Source organism: Furipterus horrens, unplaced genomic scaffold (genome assembly GCF_987537825.1).
Source record: "Furipterus horrens unplaced genomic scaffold, mFurHor1.1.pri manual_scaffold_7, whole genome shotgun sequence".
NCBI lineage: Eukaryota > Metazoa > Chordata > Mammalia > Chiroptera > Furipteridae > Furipterus > Furipterus horrens.
The window spans coordinates 43117272-43133339 of record NW_028327177.1 but is presented as its reverse complement, the minus strand read 5'-3'; the positions used below and the strand labels follow the sequence as shown (position 1 = coordinate 43133339).

General features: G+C 39.5%; 1 protein-coding gene across 7 annotated transcripts in view; it reads right to left on the bottom strand.

The window, feature by feature from the left end:
* ASPH (aspartate beta-hydroxylase) overlaps positions 1 to 16068 on the bottom strand; it is a 217355-nt gene that overhangs the window by 62652 nt on the left and 138635 nt on the right. For all 7 annotated transcript variants that reach the window (XM_090283644.1, XM_090283646.1, XM_090283642.1 and 4 more), the window contains 3 exons: positions 13638 to 13724; positions 6988 to 7138; positions 4186 to 4322 (listed from right to left, as the gene is read on the bottom strand). In XM_090283644.1, the coding sequence (XP_090139770.1) occupies positions 4186 to 4322; positions 6988 to 7138; positions 13638 to 13724 (375 nt within the window). The remainder of the gene's footprint in view (positions 1 to 4185; positions 4323 to 6987; positions 7139 to 13637; positions 13725 to 16068) is intronic.

Here is a 16068-nt window from a genome sequence, read left to right as displayed (position 1 = left end):
AGGAATGAGGCATGCAGGGAGTGTACAGGAGGACGCCTAGCTCATGCTGGCATGGGTGTGACAGGGAAAGGTCTGAAAGGTATTGAGGAATGAATATGAGTTCACCAGGGAAAGGAAGCATGGGAGACAGCGGGAGCAGAGGCATTTAGGGCGTAGAAAAAATGGGCAAAAGGGAACCGCTGGCCAGGAACAGCAAAAGGAAATGAGATTGAAGTGGGCAGGAGGCAAATTCCAAAAGCTCTGTTTCACATGCAAGATAATCCACTGGGGAGTAGAAAATTAAAATGCTCCTGTTTGCATGTCTCTGAAATATAATATTTAGTATGCAACAGGCTCCAGGGCGCTCTGCTCATCTGCATGGCAAACAGTCACACGTCCCGTTGATACACATGCAATGGAGAGGGGCGGGTGGGCGATCAGGCAGCCAGATGCTGCCCTCTCTGCTTGATTCATTATGATCACCTATTGTGCTGGTTGCAGTTCAATGTGGATGGACAAAGGGCGTGCAGGTTGTATTATCCAGCTATAATCAACAAACCCTCAGAAAAGGACAAGTGGCTTTATGAGATTTCTAAGAAACCCAGATTGATGTTAGTACTAGCAATATAACAGATTCTTCTCTTTACACACGCATGCCTGTGTGCACACCAGAGAATAACAAAAAGAAAAAAAAATGGTATAGCTGACATTTCTAGTCCCAGCACAAACTCTTTGCATGACATAGTTCCTGAATTTTAAAAATCATATAATCACAAATAGTATTGCATATTAATTGATATTACTAAAATATTGTATTTTTCGGGGAGAATGAAAACACTTTGGGCAGTTAAATGAAATGTTTAAAGTATCTGAAATATTATATCTTCTTAAAATTTATTTTGGAGTGTGTACCTTCTACAATGTACATCATATATTAGTATTGTATTGGCAGCCGTCCGTCTCGAGAGACGATGGTGTAGCTTCTTAAGAGTCTATCTGCACCGCCGAGAATGGTTGTGCAGTCCGACTCGGGAGTGACACGGTATCTGTCTCCTCCCGTGTTGAATCGACATCTTGCGATGACGCTGGAGTGTCCTCTCCAGTGAAGCTGAAGCTACAGAGCCTGGGCAGGGTGATATGGAGGGTCTGCTGTTGCCCATGCAGCAGACCCCCCCTCTCTTCGCAGCTGAAGGGTCCAAGGGAAAGATGGAGTCAATACAGCTTGGCTTCAGGTGCGCCGCAGGAGTTGCCGGTGTTGACTACAACGTCAAACCGCCTTAGGGACTCCGGCTCTGGATTTTCTGTCGGGGTTTACTCCCTTAGCCTTTCCCCTGAAGAGGTATGCCGCAAGGCAGCGGAGGTTTTTTGGAGTCAGAGTTTTCCTTCTCTGATGTGCCCTGACTGGAAGATCGAACCAGCGACACTTAGCTCGCAGGCCGATGCTCAATCCACTGAGCCAAACCAGCCAGGATATATTAGTACATACACATGTATACATATATACACAAACATACATTTCATGGGTATTTAGTTGAACAGTTTTTACTGGAAGGTTACACATTCAAACATGCTTGAAGACCACCACTGTGGGCAATGGGAATCACAGAAGAGTTAAAGCTAAGATGGGAGGTCAGGTTTGTGATTTGTGTTGATGAAGGTCGGAGGAGACAGCCCTGTACATGATAAATCTGTCTAGTAAGCAACAGATGATGAGTGCCTGAGTTAAAAATGGAGGGGAGTTGAAAGATATTCAGATGGTAAAATTAAGAGAAATTAGTGAATTGGCACCAAACTGTAGATTCCATGAGGACACACTGTACTTGCATCTTTAGTAACCATTTCCCAAGCTATGTGACAGGTTTCAATAGGCGTTGACTAAGTGAATAGATGTATGTGAGGAGTAGGAAGAGCTGACTTTGGGAAACTGGTAATGTTACTAACACAGGAGCACCAGCAAGAGCTGCAGAGGTGAGCAACCTACCTCTAACCATTTTAAAGTTGATCTTTGTTGGAACTAAATGCAGCAAAAATCCAGAAAGGGAACAATCAATGATTTTTATAAATTTACTCAAAGATAAAAATGAACATGAAAAAATATAAAATTACAGTATCAGTTTTCTGGAAATGATCTTTGACTGAGCCATAACACACCAGGATAAACTGTGGTTAAGGAAAGAGAATCCATTAGACACAGCTTATTAACTCTGAAGTTAGAGGAGAAAAGGCAAATCCCACACATATTTTCAGTCTATTAATGCTTCTTTAAAACGAAAGCCACTCGATTGTATTATATGACTATATTTTAGACTTTCTGCATCCTGTTGTGCTTATTCAGATGGGATTATGATTTCAAATGTATAAACAACAGCAGGGAAATTTTATTTTTCAAGATGAAGTAAAATGTTACAGTATCTGAGGTTTAGTGTCAGGTAAGAAGAGTGAATATATTCAAGGAAGATTCTGAGATGGTAGGAAGGACAAATTCATAGTGGGTGAGAGAAACTAGTATCTTTTCAGATCCTGCCCTAACCTCACATGCGCTTGGTACTCAGTCAATACTTGATCATGAGTTGTGGAAGGAAGGAAGGGAATGAGGGAGGAATTACCGTATTTTTTCACTCCATAAGATGCGCTTTTTCCCCCCCCAAAATTTGGGGAAAATGTCTGTGCATCTTATGGAGCAAATATTGTGTCATAGACCATGATGTGTATTACCTGACCTGGGGTTCCCAGAAAACTAGGAGAGTACTTGAACCTTAAAGTCTCTCCTCATTTGTTAATGACAGTGATGATAGTTCTTAACACCGCTGTTGACTGCTGTTCACTTTAGATGGTTGAAGTATTATTGTTATATTTTATTAAATATTTTACTACACCATTTGGTTCAGGATATTTTTTTGTTTTCTCCTCTAAACCTAGGTGTGTCTTACAGTCAGATGTGTTTTATAGTGCGAAAAACACGATAATTCTACAATTCTATCTTTGTGGCCTCTGACAGTGGCAGATTAATGGGTGTATCAAACATAGGTGAACAATTCTTACATTCACACAATCCTGAATCTTTGAGATATATGAGGTATCCCTTAACAAAACTTTGCTATAGGGCCCCCCAGTGTTATGTTTTGGCCATTAGCAAATACAATGCCCCACATGGACATGTTTTGTGATCTGGCACAGGTATGTTAGTGGATGGTGTACACATTTTCAACGCTGCAGGATGAATCCACTTTGCGTAGATATTAGAGATGCTATAAAAAGCAAAGATCTTATTTCTGTTCTCTCAGAAAAGATAAAAATTATAACAAGGGTGAAGAGACAACTCTCCAAAATTCAATGTTTTCCAATTAAGCTTCTATAGCAATCAAAGGAGGAAAGCACCACTTTATGAGTGGACCAGTCCCTATGCTGGGTATGAAATCATTACACTGTACTTGCCAGCATTTTAAAAACAGAAAGAATCACACTGGCTCTCCCTGAGGAGTAGCACTTCGATGTAAAGAGCACCACCTGGAAAACCACAAATGTAAATGCTTTAAAGAACAAAAAATAAATGCATTCATCTTTCTTCTACAGAGACATTAACTTTCTCCAGCTTCCAAGTTCGTTTGGTGCCCTATTTACTTCACACCAAATGAATTCTCTCATTGTTTGGAGGACTCATGGTTTTCCAGATTTTATAGTCACTTGTGACCTAGAGGTTATTTACTAAAATATCCATTGCAAGGTAGAAATCCTTTTAAAGGCATTGTTGCTAGAGGATCAGAGTCGATGCCCTCTGAAAGGTGAGTCATTTACTCCCTATGCCTGAAAGAATCAAGTTCCGTAGTCTCTCTGTAGGACAGACTTCTAGTGGAAAAAGGAAAAGATTGTGTTTTTAGTTCAGGAAAAACTTGAGTTTCCTTTCCTATAGAGAACACTTTTAGAAAGGCTGTTTGTGGACTGAAAAAGATGAAGTTTTAAAAGTATCACAATTATATGTTGAAAGTTTTGATGTACCAAGTGTTAACTAAAATTTAAAATCTTTGATCAAGGGAAAAAATAGTGATGTGAAAATAATATTACAAAGTTGGTTATCATAATACATGCCATTTAATTTAATTCAAAAGAGAGTGAGAGATTGGGTGCATTAAATGCAATATACAAATGACATTAGAACTTCATGTTCAATGTAATTGATGTAGTTATAGAAGATTGCTACTTGCTCACCTTTTCATAAACCTTCTTGGCATTATCATTATCTCCTATCAAGAGATACCCCACTCCAAGGTCATTCTTTAAGGAAGTATCATCAGGAAATAATTGAACTAATTTCTGCAGTGTAACAAGAGAACCTCTCATGTGACCTGATTTTGTGGGAAGAGAAAAAAAGAATCCAATAGAAATAAAAACAGATTATGTACACTTTTATATTGAGACTAAAATCAAGACAGACTATTCAACAGAGCCTAAAGACAAGCTTAAATCTGACCCTACATATGGATGGCTAAGTACCTGTTATGATATTATCATGCAGTTGCAATGGTATCAATAATGCCTATAAATAGATATTAAACATAATACTGATTATAAACACTTAAAAGATATTCTTATTTTCAAATTCATAAACATTTACTTTTTTATGTCAAATTCAGTCTTAAGGAAGTTTCAGTTACCAATTCCTTGTGGGAAAAAAAAAGTTGTACTAAGATATTTTTGGTTTATCGTGATTAGCTTTAAAATTATGAATAGACAAAAAGTAAAATTATGAATAGAGGACCAACAAATTAAAAATCTGATTTTGGGGTCTAGAACCCTGTGTGAAATTTGAAGAGGCGTTGAAGTAGCCTTCTGACACTGTTTCAAATTAAGAGAGTCCACATCTCCAGGTCATCATGTAGCTTAGGAGACATCATCCAGTGTTATGGGACCCTCTGGTGGACGATAGGATACTATGCACACATGAATCATGGAAACATTAGCTTCAATTCATTTTTAAGGCAATCTGATGAAAATTTAAAATTTCTGGGTTCAGTTGTCATTACTCCTCACCAAACTGGTATGACAAACTGAATATGAGAAAATGTACAAGATAAGATGAATATACATAACAAAATTAATTACCTAATGGGCTCACTTGTCACAAACTGAATATTAACCAAGAACATTCTAGGACCATCAATAGCTATAGTCCCACAAAAGAGCACCAACCTGTCCCATGGCTGGCTCCCCATTACTGGCCAGTCTGGTGTGGGTTTGCTCAACCATTCATTCCTTCACTGACAAATTTGACTTTGCAGCCTCCTTTTCCCGCTCTGCCCAGACTAATCTCACAGTTTTCTTCTGCCTCTATACTTTCCCTATTAACCACTACCAAGCCCCTGGTGCCATCTCCACCCCCATACTCACCCCCACAGTCCCTTCCACTCCACATCATGGAACCCTGTTCTACTGGGCATGAACTTCATCATTGTGTCCCCTTCACTGACATCTTCTGCACACAGTTCCCTCCTCCCAGGGCCTCCTCTACTGAACTCGCCTCATTCTCAGTCAGAGGGAAGGGCTGAAGTGAAAGACTGCTGTGGAGGAGGGTTAGATTTACTCATAGGCAGTCTTTCCCCCAGGGCTGGGAACAAATAAGGTAAGTGAGGCACTCAGTGCAGTTTAAGAGGGTACCAAAAATTCAGTAATTTTATGTATTATTTTTAAATATCAAAATTAATGTAAAAATCACCCTGATGCACTAGCTCAGTTGGTTAGAGCATTGTGCTGATATGCCAAGGTTGCGGGTTTGATCTCCAGTCAGGACACATACAAGACTCATCCAATGGATGCATAAATGGGTGGAACACAGATTGATGTTTCTCTCTCTTGCTCCCTTTCTCTCTCTTTAAAATCAATTTAAAATTTAAAAAAAATTAATGTAAAAATATATGATGAACAAAATATCAAAAATTTAAGGACAGAATCAGTAATCAGTGCTACGCAGAGCCATATTGGAGCCTGAGGTAAAAGGACAACTCAGTAATACTGACTTTGCACTCAACATAAGTGCGTCCACTTGAGTCCCAGCCTTGCCTTTTCCATGCTGCATGTGTGCTATGTGCTTTTCTTCCCCTGAAGTGACCCTTAAGAATGTAAGTCTAATTGACCATTTTTTCTGTTTTTAAATCATCACTTGGGTCATCTCCTATCAGAGATTTGGGTCTCCTACCAAAGTCACATACAACCTTTAATTCCATTCCTCAGAAAACTGATAAAAGGGTCAGTTGGCCTTGAATATTACTTATATGAACCTCTCCTAATGCTATTGATGATTCATTCATGTAACTTACCCAGCCAGCCTAGCAACCACCTTAGCATTGGCTTAGATTCTTCCTTCCCAGTTTATAGAAAACAGACTAAGAGGGACAGAATCACAGCCTGGTTATAATGAAGGTAGGTTATAGCCTATCTCACTGCCTTTGGTTCTGGGAACCTGGTCACTCAGAGAATATGCTTTATGCTGCTCTTTTCAAAGCACTTAGTTATTACAATTTTTTTTTCTTTCATTTTCCTTCGTAGATTCAAACCTCACAAGTAACATTTTAGAGTGACTGAAACTCTTAATATTCCTCCATAAATATTGCCCCACTGATCAGTTTAACCTTCATGAAACAGGCTGTTCTAGTTAAGACAGAAAAGAATTTGGCATGACAGGAAGAGTGTTAGATTCTAGGCCGATTAATTGATTAGCTATAACTCCTTAGGCAAATTATCCAGACTCTCAGCATCCCATTTACATCTGCTTTAAAATGGGTGCGGTGGGGTGAGGAGGGAAAGAGTAAAAATACCATCGGCATCTTCGTGATTACCAAGGCTAGGGTAGCTATTTCAGTCTAAGAAATAGACAGGTAAATTACTTGAAATTGGTTATAGAACTCAGGTTTCCTTCCACGGAACTAGACTCTTCTAAGAGTACCTGTAGCCTTTAGGCTCTTCAAGGTAAAAGCATGGCATGTGCATTGATTTAACTTTTCATATTTATCTTACCTAGAAACTGTTGTCTTTCTGATCGCCGCTTCAAACTTAGCCTCACCAGGTCTGCGGGGACATCAGGCAGGCTGGCCACCTCTTGGTAGGTCTCGATGGCCCTGCGAAGCACCTCATTGCTCCTTCTCTTCTCAGCCAAATCGTCTTCACACTAGAGGAAGTCCCACACTGAATAAATGTCCCAGGACAAGCTGTATTTGTAGTCACCCAAGATATTCACGAGAAATTTACTTTTGTACATGCTTTAAAAATAATTCAAGACAGATTCAAGTTTCCTCCTTATCAAGAGATTTAAAAAACATGCAAAGAAAGAAAAGCAATACAGCATGCTATTTTGATAATATGGAGGAAGGTTAGCTACTAAGCTACAGACAAGAAAGAATATCATAAAGCAATACCCTATGCCAGGGGTTGATGGTGATTTATACCATCTTATACATTAACATTACATAGAGAGGACTCCAGTCCACCATTCCTGTTCTTCCATGAGTTTATTCCTGTGTTTATTCATTCATTCAACAACTAATATTTTCTGGGAGCCAGTCTCTGTTCTACACATGCGGCACACAAACTGAACAAAACAGACAAAGCCCTTTTCCCATTTTACTTCATTCTGGAGAGGACAGAACGACAATAGAGAAATAAGAGTATCATGTGTCTAAAGGCTATAAGTGCAGTGGATGAAAAAGCATCAGGCTTAGCAATGCTGGAAGTGGGGTTGTAGAGAAGATGTCCATTTAATCGGAATGATCAGGGAGGGACTGAAAGTTAGGGAGCAGAGCATGAGGATATTGCGGGAGCAACGCTCCAGGCAGAGGGCACAGCCAGCGCAAGGGTCGTGAGGTGGGAGTGAGGAATAGAGAAAAGGCTGGTGGTGGAGGGGAGCAAGGAGGAGATGATGGGGGTGGGGTGTCAGGTAATGAAGAACCTGGTAAGCTATTGCCAGCTCTACTATACTAACTGTACATAAGGTGGAAAGACACTAGGATATTGACATGATCTGAGGTACATGCAATGGGTCACGTTGGCAGCAATATGAAGAACAGGTTGGGTGGGTGAGGGAGAAGCAGAGAGTCCAGTTAGGATGCTCCAGCAGGATTCCAGGCAAGGGATGATGGCTTTGATTAAGGTGGTAGTAACAGAGGTGGTAGGAAGTGGTTAGATTGTGAATGTATTCTGAAGGTCAGAGCCAACAGATTTGCAGGTGGTCTGAATGTAGGGTATGAGAAAAAGGGAGAGAAGCCTAGAATGAATCAAGATTTTGGGCTTGAGCAATAACCAGATGCACTTGGCATCCCTGAGAAAGGGAAGACAGAGCAGAAGCAGGTTTGTAGGCTACGGAATCAGGAATTCAGTTCTGGACATATTAAACCCCAATGCTTATTAGGTACCCAGGTGGAGATAATGAATAGGAAGAAGCATACATCAGTCTGAGGTTGAGGAGGGAGGTAGAGTAAGAGACATATATTGGAGAATTGTCAAGCTAGAGCTGGTTTTTAAAGCTAAGAAACTAGAAGCAGTTCTGAATGTAGACAGAGAAATGAGGAGGTCCAAGACCAGAACTCTGAGGAACTGCAATGTTTCAGAGTCACTAGAGGTCAGAAGGCAGCAGAGGATGAGCAAAAAGGACACAGAAGGAGGGAGGAGAAAAGAAAATAACAACAAAAAGTGGTGTCCTGGATCAGATGACAAAAGTATCAAGAGGAAGTGAGCAATTGTGTAAGTGGCTGTCAGGGTGGGCAAGATGCCAAACTGGACAGTGTGTAGCCTCTGGTGGTCCTGGCAAGAGCATTTCCATGGGATTATTTGGCGTTCAGAATGGAATGAAGTAGGTTCAAGAGAAAACAGGAAGGAAGGAGGTGTAGACAGCTCTTTCAAGGAGTTCTGCTGTAAAAGGAAGCAGAGAGATGGGCCAGCAAGTGGAGGGGAATGCGGAGACAAGGGGGAGTTTTTTGTTTTTGTTTTTTTAACAATATGATAGCATGTTTCTAACTTGATGCAAAAGACTCAGCAGAGAAGGAAAATTTGATGGTGCAGAGGGGGCTGTAAAAATTAGAATGATGTCCCTCAGCAGGTGAGAGGGGATAGGACAGGGGACCAGAACAGTTCATTCATGCTAAAAGGAGGGAAGGCAGAGCACATGGAAGCAACCATAGATAGACTGTTAGTGCAGTAGTGAAATCATGTGGAAATTATCTGTGAACACTTCTTTTTTCTTAGTGAAATAATCAAGATTCTTAGCAGGAAATCAAGAATGGGCAGTGAAATACTAGAGGTAAAGAGAGGAAAATGCATAAAATGATCATCAAAATCTCATCACATTTAGTAGACTAAATTTGAAGACTACATTTAGTTATATACTAAAAGTAGTATATATAAATTTTTTTCTCAGAATATCCTATTTAGTAAGTTTACTATGTCACAATAAAGTGTGTGCTGTAGTTAATGTATAGCTGCTGCAAAATAAAGCATAACTCCACAATTTGAAGATGTGGTAAGAAAATGATTCATCCTTTTTTGAGAATCAGCACAAACTGATAAAATATCAATAGGAAGCTTTTCAGAAAATAACACACAAAAAAATAACTTGCAAATATGCATCGATTAAAATAAGTTTCCCAAGAATACAAGGGTTAGAACTGAAGCAGTAGAAATGGAGAGAAGTAGACAGATTCATGAAAAAGAAACAATGATAGGACAAAAAAAATCTCTAGATTACAAAAGGGTTTCACTCTTGCTTGATAGAAAAAAAGCCTCAGAACATACAATTATGTGTTCAAACCTATAAATGGTCTTCAGAATAGACGTCTCTGCCAGGAGAGGAGGTCCAATGGCAACAACCCACATTGGTCATCCTGACCATATAGCTTTTCATATATTCATATGTTAGTTTAAAAAAATTTTTTTTAAGGCATCAGTTTGTTGTGAGTTTGGCTGTGGAGAGTTAACTCATCCAAAATATGGTGGCTTATAGATGACTTCACAAAATGTCAGAGCCTAGACCTGACAGAGCCTTTGGACACCATCTAGTTCATAGTTGTCATCTGGTACCCTCTTCAAGCTACCAAAGATCCTGGAACTGGAGGACCTCTTCAAGGTTAGTGCAAGGACAAATGCTTACCCAGATCATCCTTCTTTAGAGAGAGGAATATCTAAACTCAAAAAATGATACAATCTTTATGCCTTGTTCCCCTCCCCCCACTCAAGATCCTTCATTTTAATAACTATAAACATTTTACAACTTCCGGAATTGGGAAAATATCAGTATTCACATGGCACCTAATCTTTAAAATCTCCTGAATGAACATGATGGGCTTTGCTTTGAAAATCAAAATTATACAGATTGATTTTTATCAGTTCAGCATCTGTAGATAAAATATTTTGAGCTGAAACTGAAGGTTGGTTCCAGGACATTAACTTTGCAAAGCCTTTTGTTGATTCAACCCACTCGACTTTCCTAGGAGATGTGCTGTCTTCTGCCTCAGGGGCATTAACGGTGCCCGTAAGATAATAATGTGAATTGAGTTTATAATACAAGCTTTTTGTGCCTGATGTTCAGAGAACTCAGTCAAAATTGATTTTCACAGTGATCCAAAGAATAAGAGCTACTTTAGAAATGATGGACACAATAATTTGTATTTAACCTAATATTGTTGAATTTAAAAAATTTGTTGGGCTATTCTAATTATTTAATGTGCTAATGAAGAATTAAAAAGCCATCATTTATTTCTCTTATTAAATCTACCTTCTGTTGAATTTTTATTTTTATAACTTATGAACTTTATATTTCCTTTAAATTAGTCTATCAGAATTTAATTTACCATAACTAAATTTTACTTATTGCCACAATAACATAAATATCAGTAACAACTTGTAGTATAATAGTTTAGAGATTAAAAAAAAAATGCCTGAGGTCTACTCTCAAATTCCTACTGTTACATGTGGATATAAATACAGAAATCACCATATACAAAAATTAGTGCAGTTATTTGGATTTTGGTACCCATAATTAATATCACATATAAAGAAAAATTCTAAAGCACAAAACATTTCTGCCATAATTTAACTTTTTGCATCAATCATTATTCTCTCTAGTTAATATGCTTTCCTTAACCAAAAAACTGCCAATACTAGTGACAAAGCATATCACTTATTCTGTAGGCGTGATCTTTTTGAAATGTATTTTCTCTGACTTAATAGTGATAAAATTTAGCAATTTTGCAGGACTGCTGACCAAATTAATTTACAAAAATGACATAGCTGTTGTCCATTATACCTGGACTGTAACATGAGTTTTCAGTAATTTTTCACAATCATAATTCATTAAAATTTAATTAATACGTTTTTAATGGGGAGGTAGGAAGAATTTGAGCATCTGGGTCTTGAGTGGTCATCACCTTTAGTTCAGAGCAAAATACACTTATTTGACTATAAATGTGTGAGTCCCTGTGTGAAAGTCATACATAAGTCACTGCACTGACTCTCTCCAGAGGGATGTTGTTAGCTTCTCCATGGTCTGGAATATTTTTGTAGCTCTACATCTATTGTTTCCCAGTAAAGCTGAGCATCTGTCTCAAGCCACCAGGCAAGAGCTTTACTGCCTGACACATTTATTTATCAGCCCTGGCTTTACCCTGCATTCTAGACACCATAAATCTAATGTTCTAGTTGACATGTCCACTTGAATGTCTAACAGGCATCGCAGACATAACAGGACCAAAATCAGACTCTTGATTTTGTACCTTCTCAAGCCTGTTCCTCTACCGATCTTCCTGGTCAGAAAGTGGCACTGTCCTCTCCTCAGCTGGCCAAACCAGAAACCCAGGAGTCACCCCGGACTCCTCTCCTTTCTCTGAGCTTACAGCTAATCCATCATCAAGCCCTCTGCCCAGTTACCATTTCCAAGGTCATGACCAAAGGCTGAACGATGGCATCTCAAGTGTACCTGCCAATAGTCTTCCATTCTTGCTTCTACTTTTGCTGCCATAATACCTTCTCCACCCAGCAGCCAAAGCAAACTTTATGAAAAAAAAATTAAGACAGCCACACCCATGCATTAACCCTTCAATGGCTTCCCAAGGCATAGAGCATGCAATCTGTGAGGCCCTGGCCTCACTTCTACTTCAGTGTCCCTTAGCAGCCCTCCTTTCTGTCCTGGAGCTCATTACGCCAAGATTGTTTCCCTATATGACGGCCTTTACTCCTGCTGTTCCTTCGGCCCCATCAGCTCCTTTCACAACCTTGTCATGTCTCAGCCACTTGTCACCTCCCACAGGGGCCTTTTCTGATCACTTTTTCTTTCTTTTTTTTTTTTTTCTTATTTTAAATGTTTATTGATTTTAGAGAGAGGGAGGGAGAGAGAGACATTGATGTGAGAGAGAAACATCAATTGGTTGCCTCCCATATGTGCCCTGACTGGGGTCTGAACCCAAAACTCAGGCATGTGCCCTGACTAGGAATCAAACTTGCAACCTTTTGGTGTATGTCACGATGCTCCAACCAACTGAGCCACACCAGCAAGAGCCTGATCACCTTTTCTGAAGTGCTATCTGCTCTGTCACATAACCTGCAGCCCCCAAATCTTAATAGGTATGCTCTTTATTCCATTCCCTTATTTTCTTTATGGCATGTACTATTGTGTAAGAGGATTTAACATTTATTTTTAACACTGTAATATTTTTTGAATATACATTTATTTGTAAAGACTTTCAAGGCTTTGCTCAAATACCACCTATTCAGTAGAACTTTCCTTGCCGCCTGTCCTATATTTCATCTTCTTTCCATGTTCTAGGTTTTTCTCTGCTTTACATTGGTTCTCCTTAGCACTTAGCACTAGGAGGCATATGTATTTTACTTATTTGTCTTATGCACTATCTTTGCCATTACAATGAAAACTACATGTTTTGTTGATGGCTGCATCTGCGGTGCCTAAACAGGGCTTTACACATTGTGGGTTTTCACTAAATAATTTTTGAGCTAAGTAAATTTTAAAATGTCTTCCACTGGAATCCAAGCTCTAACAGGACAGAGATCTCTGGAGTGTTCATGACAATCCTAGGGCCTCAAACAGGATGTGCACATAGTGGGTTTATGTTGCTACAGATGAAAGTGAACAAGTTTCATGAAATGAGGAGCTGGAAGACAGAGAAAGGTAGAAATGGAGATGGTGAGAGGGGCTTTAGGGAGAAGGTAGCTGTAAGAAAGAAGTCAGCTGAAAGAAACTTCAGAGAACACAAGTACATTTCACTTTAATTTTTAAAGTCTTTCCTAAGGCTACTTGCAACCTCTTGAATGGAGGTTCTTAAAGCTCTCAGGAGCCTAATGTGAAAATTATACGGTGGATCTAAATGGAATGGGACAAAGCAGTGATGGAAAATCAACAACCAAAGTGTTATTCTTTATTTTCTTTCCAAAGCCAGAGAGATGCCATATGGGGTGGGGCAGAAAAATGTTTCTAAATTCAGCAATAATTGTCTTATTTAAACCAGTATTTATTGCTTGAGTTTATGCATATGCATGAGACATTGATGCTATATAAAAGTTATAAGGAGAAAAAAGAAAATGCAAATACATAGTGGGTGGTGAGAAATCCGATTACACAGAACACAAGGACATCAAACAGTTATTGAAGTAGAAGGGCACTAGAGTACCTGTGCCTTCCCGTATCTCGCCCGTGGACTCTGAGGGTATTTACGAATTAGTTCTTCAAATGCAGTCATTGCTTCCTCAACTTTTCCCTGTTAGGAAGAAGTAATTTCATAAAACAATAAATTTAAATGTATAATGCTATTCAATATAGTATTAAATATTCACCAAGTAATTCTGTCAAAATTTTCTAGACCCCATTCTGAATTTAAAGACAGTTTTGTCTAAGATTTTTAAAAAATTAAATGTATCATGGAAACAAAACTAGAAATGAACAGGAGTATACCTTATCTTTCAAAAGACAAAAACCTGACAAATGACGTAATATGAGTCTTTGTTAAAGAAGCTGCATTTTCCTTCTATATGTATAATTCCTACATGTATTCTTGAAGAAAATATTTAGGTTTCAAGTTGGGGAAATAATACTGCTGGCAGCTGGAATATCTTGGGGTTTGTGATGAAAAGTCTGAAGCAGTTGTTAGAATGACAGGGAATAAGCATGCAGAATGTGAGAGTCGTTTGGCTGTGGCTCCTGTTACCCATTGGACATCAGGGTTGATTTGACTCATCCAGCTGCCTGGAGTGTCTTGCTGCCTCAGTGTCATGCGACCCCTCCAGAGCTCACATGGGCCCGTAAGAAGATGGGCCGGGCACCTTGATAGGTTTCTGACTACCACTGCATGGAAAGGAACGGGGCATGTGCCACAGGTACACCTGGTGAGGGTCTTGGCACAGGGTGGAGGAACCCTTTCCCCTCCTCGCTCCATCAACACCATTCCACAGGGTCAGACACATGTCCCCTGGTTTCCAACAGATGGCAGCAGATCAAGGATATTTGCAGCCACGGGATAGAGACAGATTTTTTGGTTTAGACTTTCCCAGACCCTCAGTTCACAATAAATTGGTAAATTCGTTCACTGCACATGTAAGTGCAAGCTCTCTGCAGTTTCTAAGTTTTGCCCCCCATTGAGTGAGTTTTCATACTACAAAGTTTACCTCCCAGTGTGACTGTTCAAAGCAAACTGTACAGCCTACCAATTGGTACTTACACTTACTTGCAAAAGACCAGGCTAAATAGAGAGGAGTGAGGCAGCCTCTATGTTCAAGTGCCTTAAAATCATCCCTTGACCTAGATACCACGGAAGAAGGAGGTTGTCTTGACCCTCTCACAAGGGCCATCCTTGGCAGTGAGGGGCTGGTGGAAAACATACGCATAGGGTAGTGGTTCTGCACGCAGGCTCTGAAGCCAGGCTGACTGGTGAGAGCCTGGGCTCCACCACTCAGAAGGTGTGGGACCTACGACAAGTTACTGATAACATTGCCTTAGGTGCCTCACCTGGAACATGGGGATAGTGAGGGCCCTTGACTACCTTGTGGAGCTGCTATAAAGGTCAAATCCGAAAACATACACAAACAGCTTGTAGACACTACAGAGTGCACAGAAAGCATTGAACATTGCTACTTATTGTTGTTGGTGGTGCTGCTATTTCTGTGGTGTGTGGGGGACATGTGTGCCAGCGCGTGATAATGGGGCTCATCCCAGATACGTCTCTTGCCTGATAGACAGGCAGGTTAATGTAAAGTAAATGAGGACTTGGAGGTAGAGATAAATCAAACCAGGAACACATTCTCATATTTATTGTCAGAAATAATTGTATCACTATTTAAAATATGCTGTCCCTTTCACAATATTAATTATTTAAAACAGTATTAGATTCACAGCAAAACTGAGAGGGAAGCACAGGTTTCACATATACCACTAGCCCAACACAAGCACAGCCTCCCCCATAATCAACGTACTGCATCAGAGTGGTATATTTGTTACAATCAATGGACCTACCTTGACACATCATAATCACCCAAAGTCCATGATTTACCTTAGGGTTCATACTTGGTGTTGTGCATTGTATGGGTCTAGATAAACGCATGCTGTCTGTATCTACCATTATGGTATCACAAAGATTACTTTCACTGCCCTAACACTTTTCTATGCTTTGCCTACTCACCCCTCCCTCCCACTCTGTACCCCAACACTCACCCTCGGAAACCACTGATATTTTTACTGTCTCCATCGTTTTACCTTCTCCAGAATGTTATACAATTAGATTCATACAGTAGGAAGCCTTTTCAGATTAACCTCTTTTTTTTTGTTAATAATATGCATACCTTCTCATGGCTTGATATCACTTTTTTTTTTTTTTTATTTTTAGTGCTGAGTAATACTTGATTGTCATAACACAGTTAATTTATCCATTCACCTACTAAAGGACATTTGATTCCTTCCAAGTGTTGGCAATTATGAATTAAGCTGCTACAAATATCCATGTGCAGGTTTTGGTATGGATATAAGTTTTCAACTCCTTTGGGTAATTTTCAAAGAACAGGATTTCTAGATTGTATAAGAGTATATTTAGTTTTGTAAGAAATCACAAAACT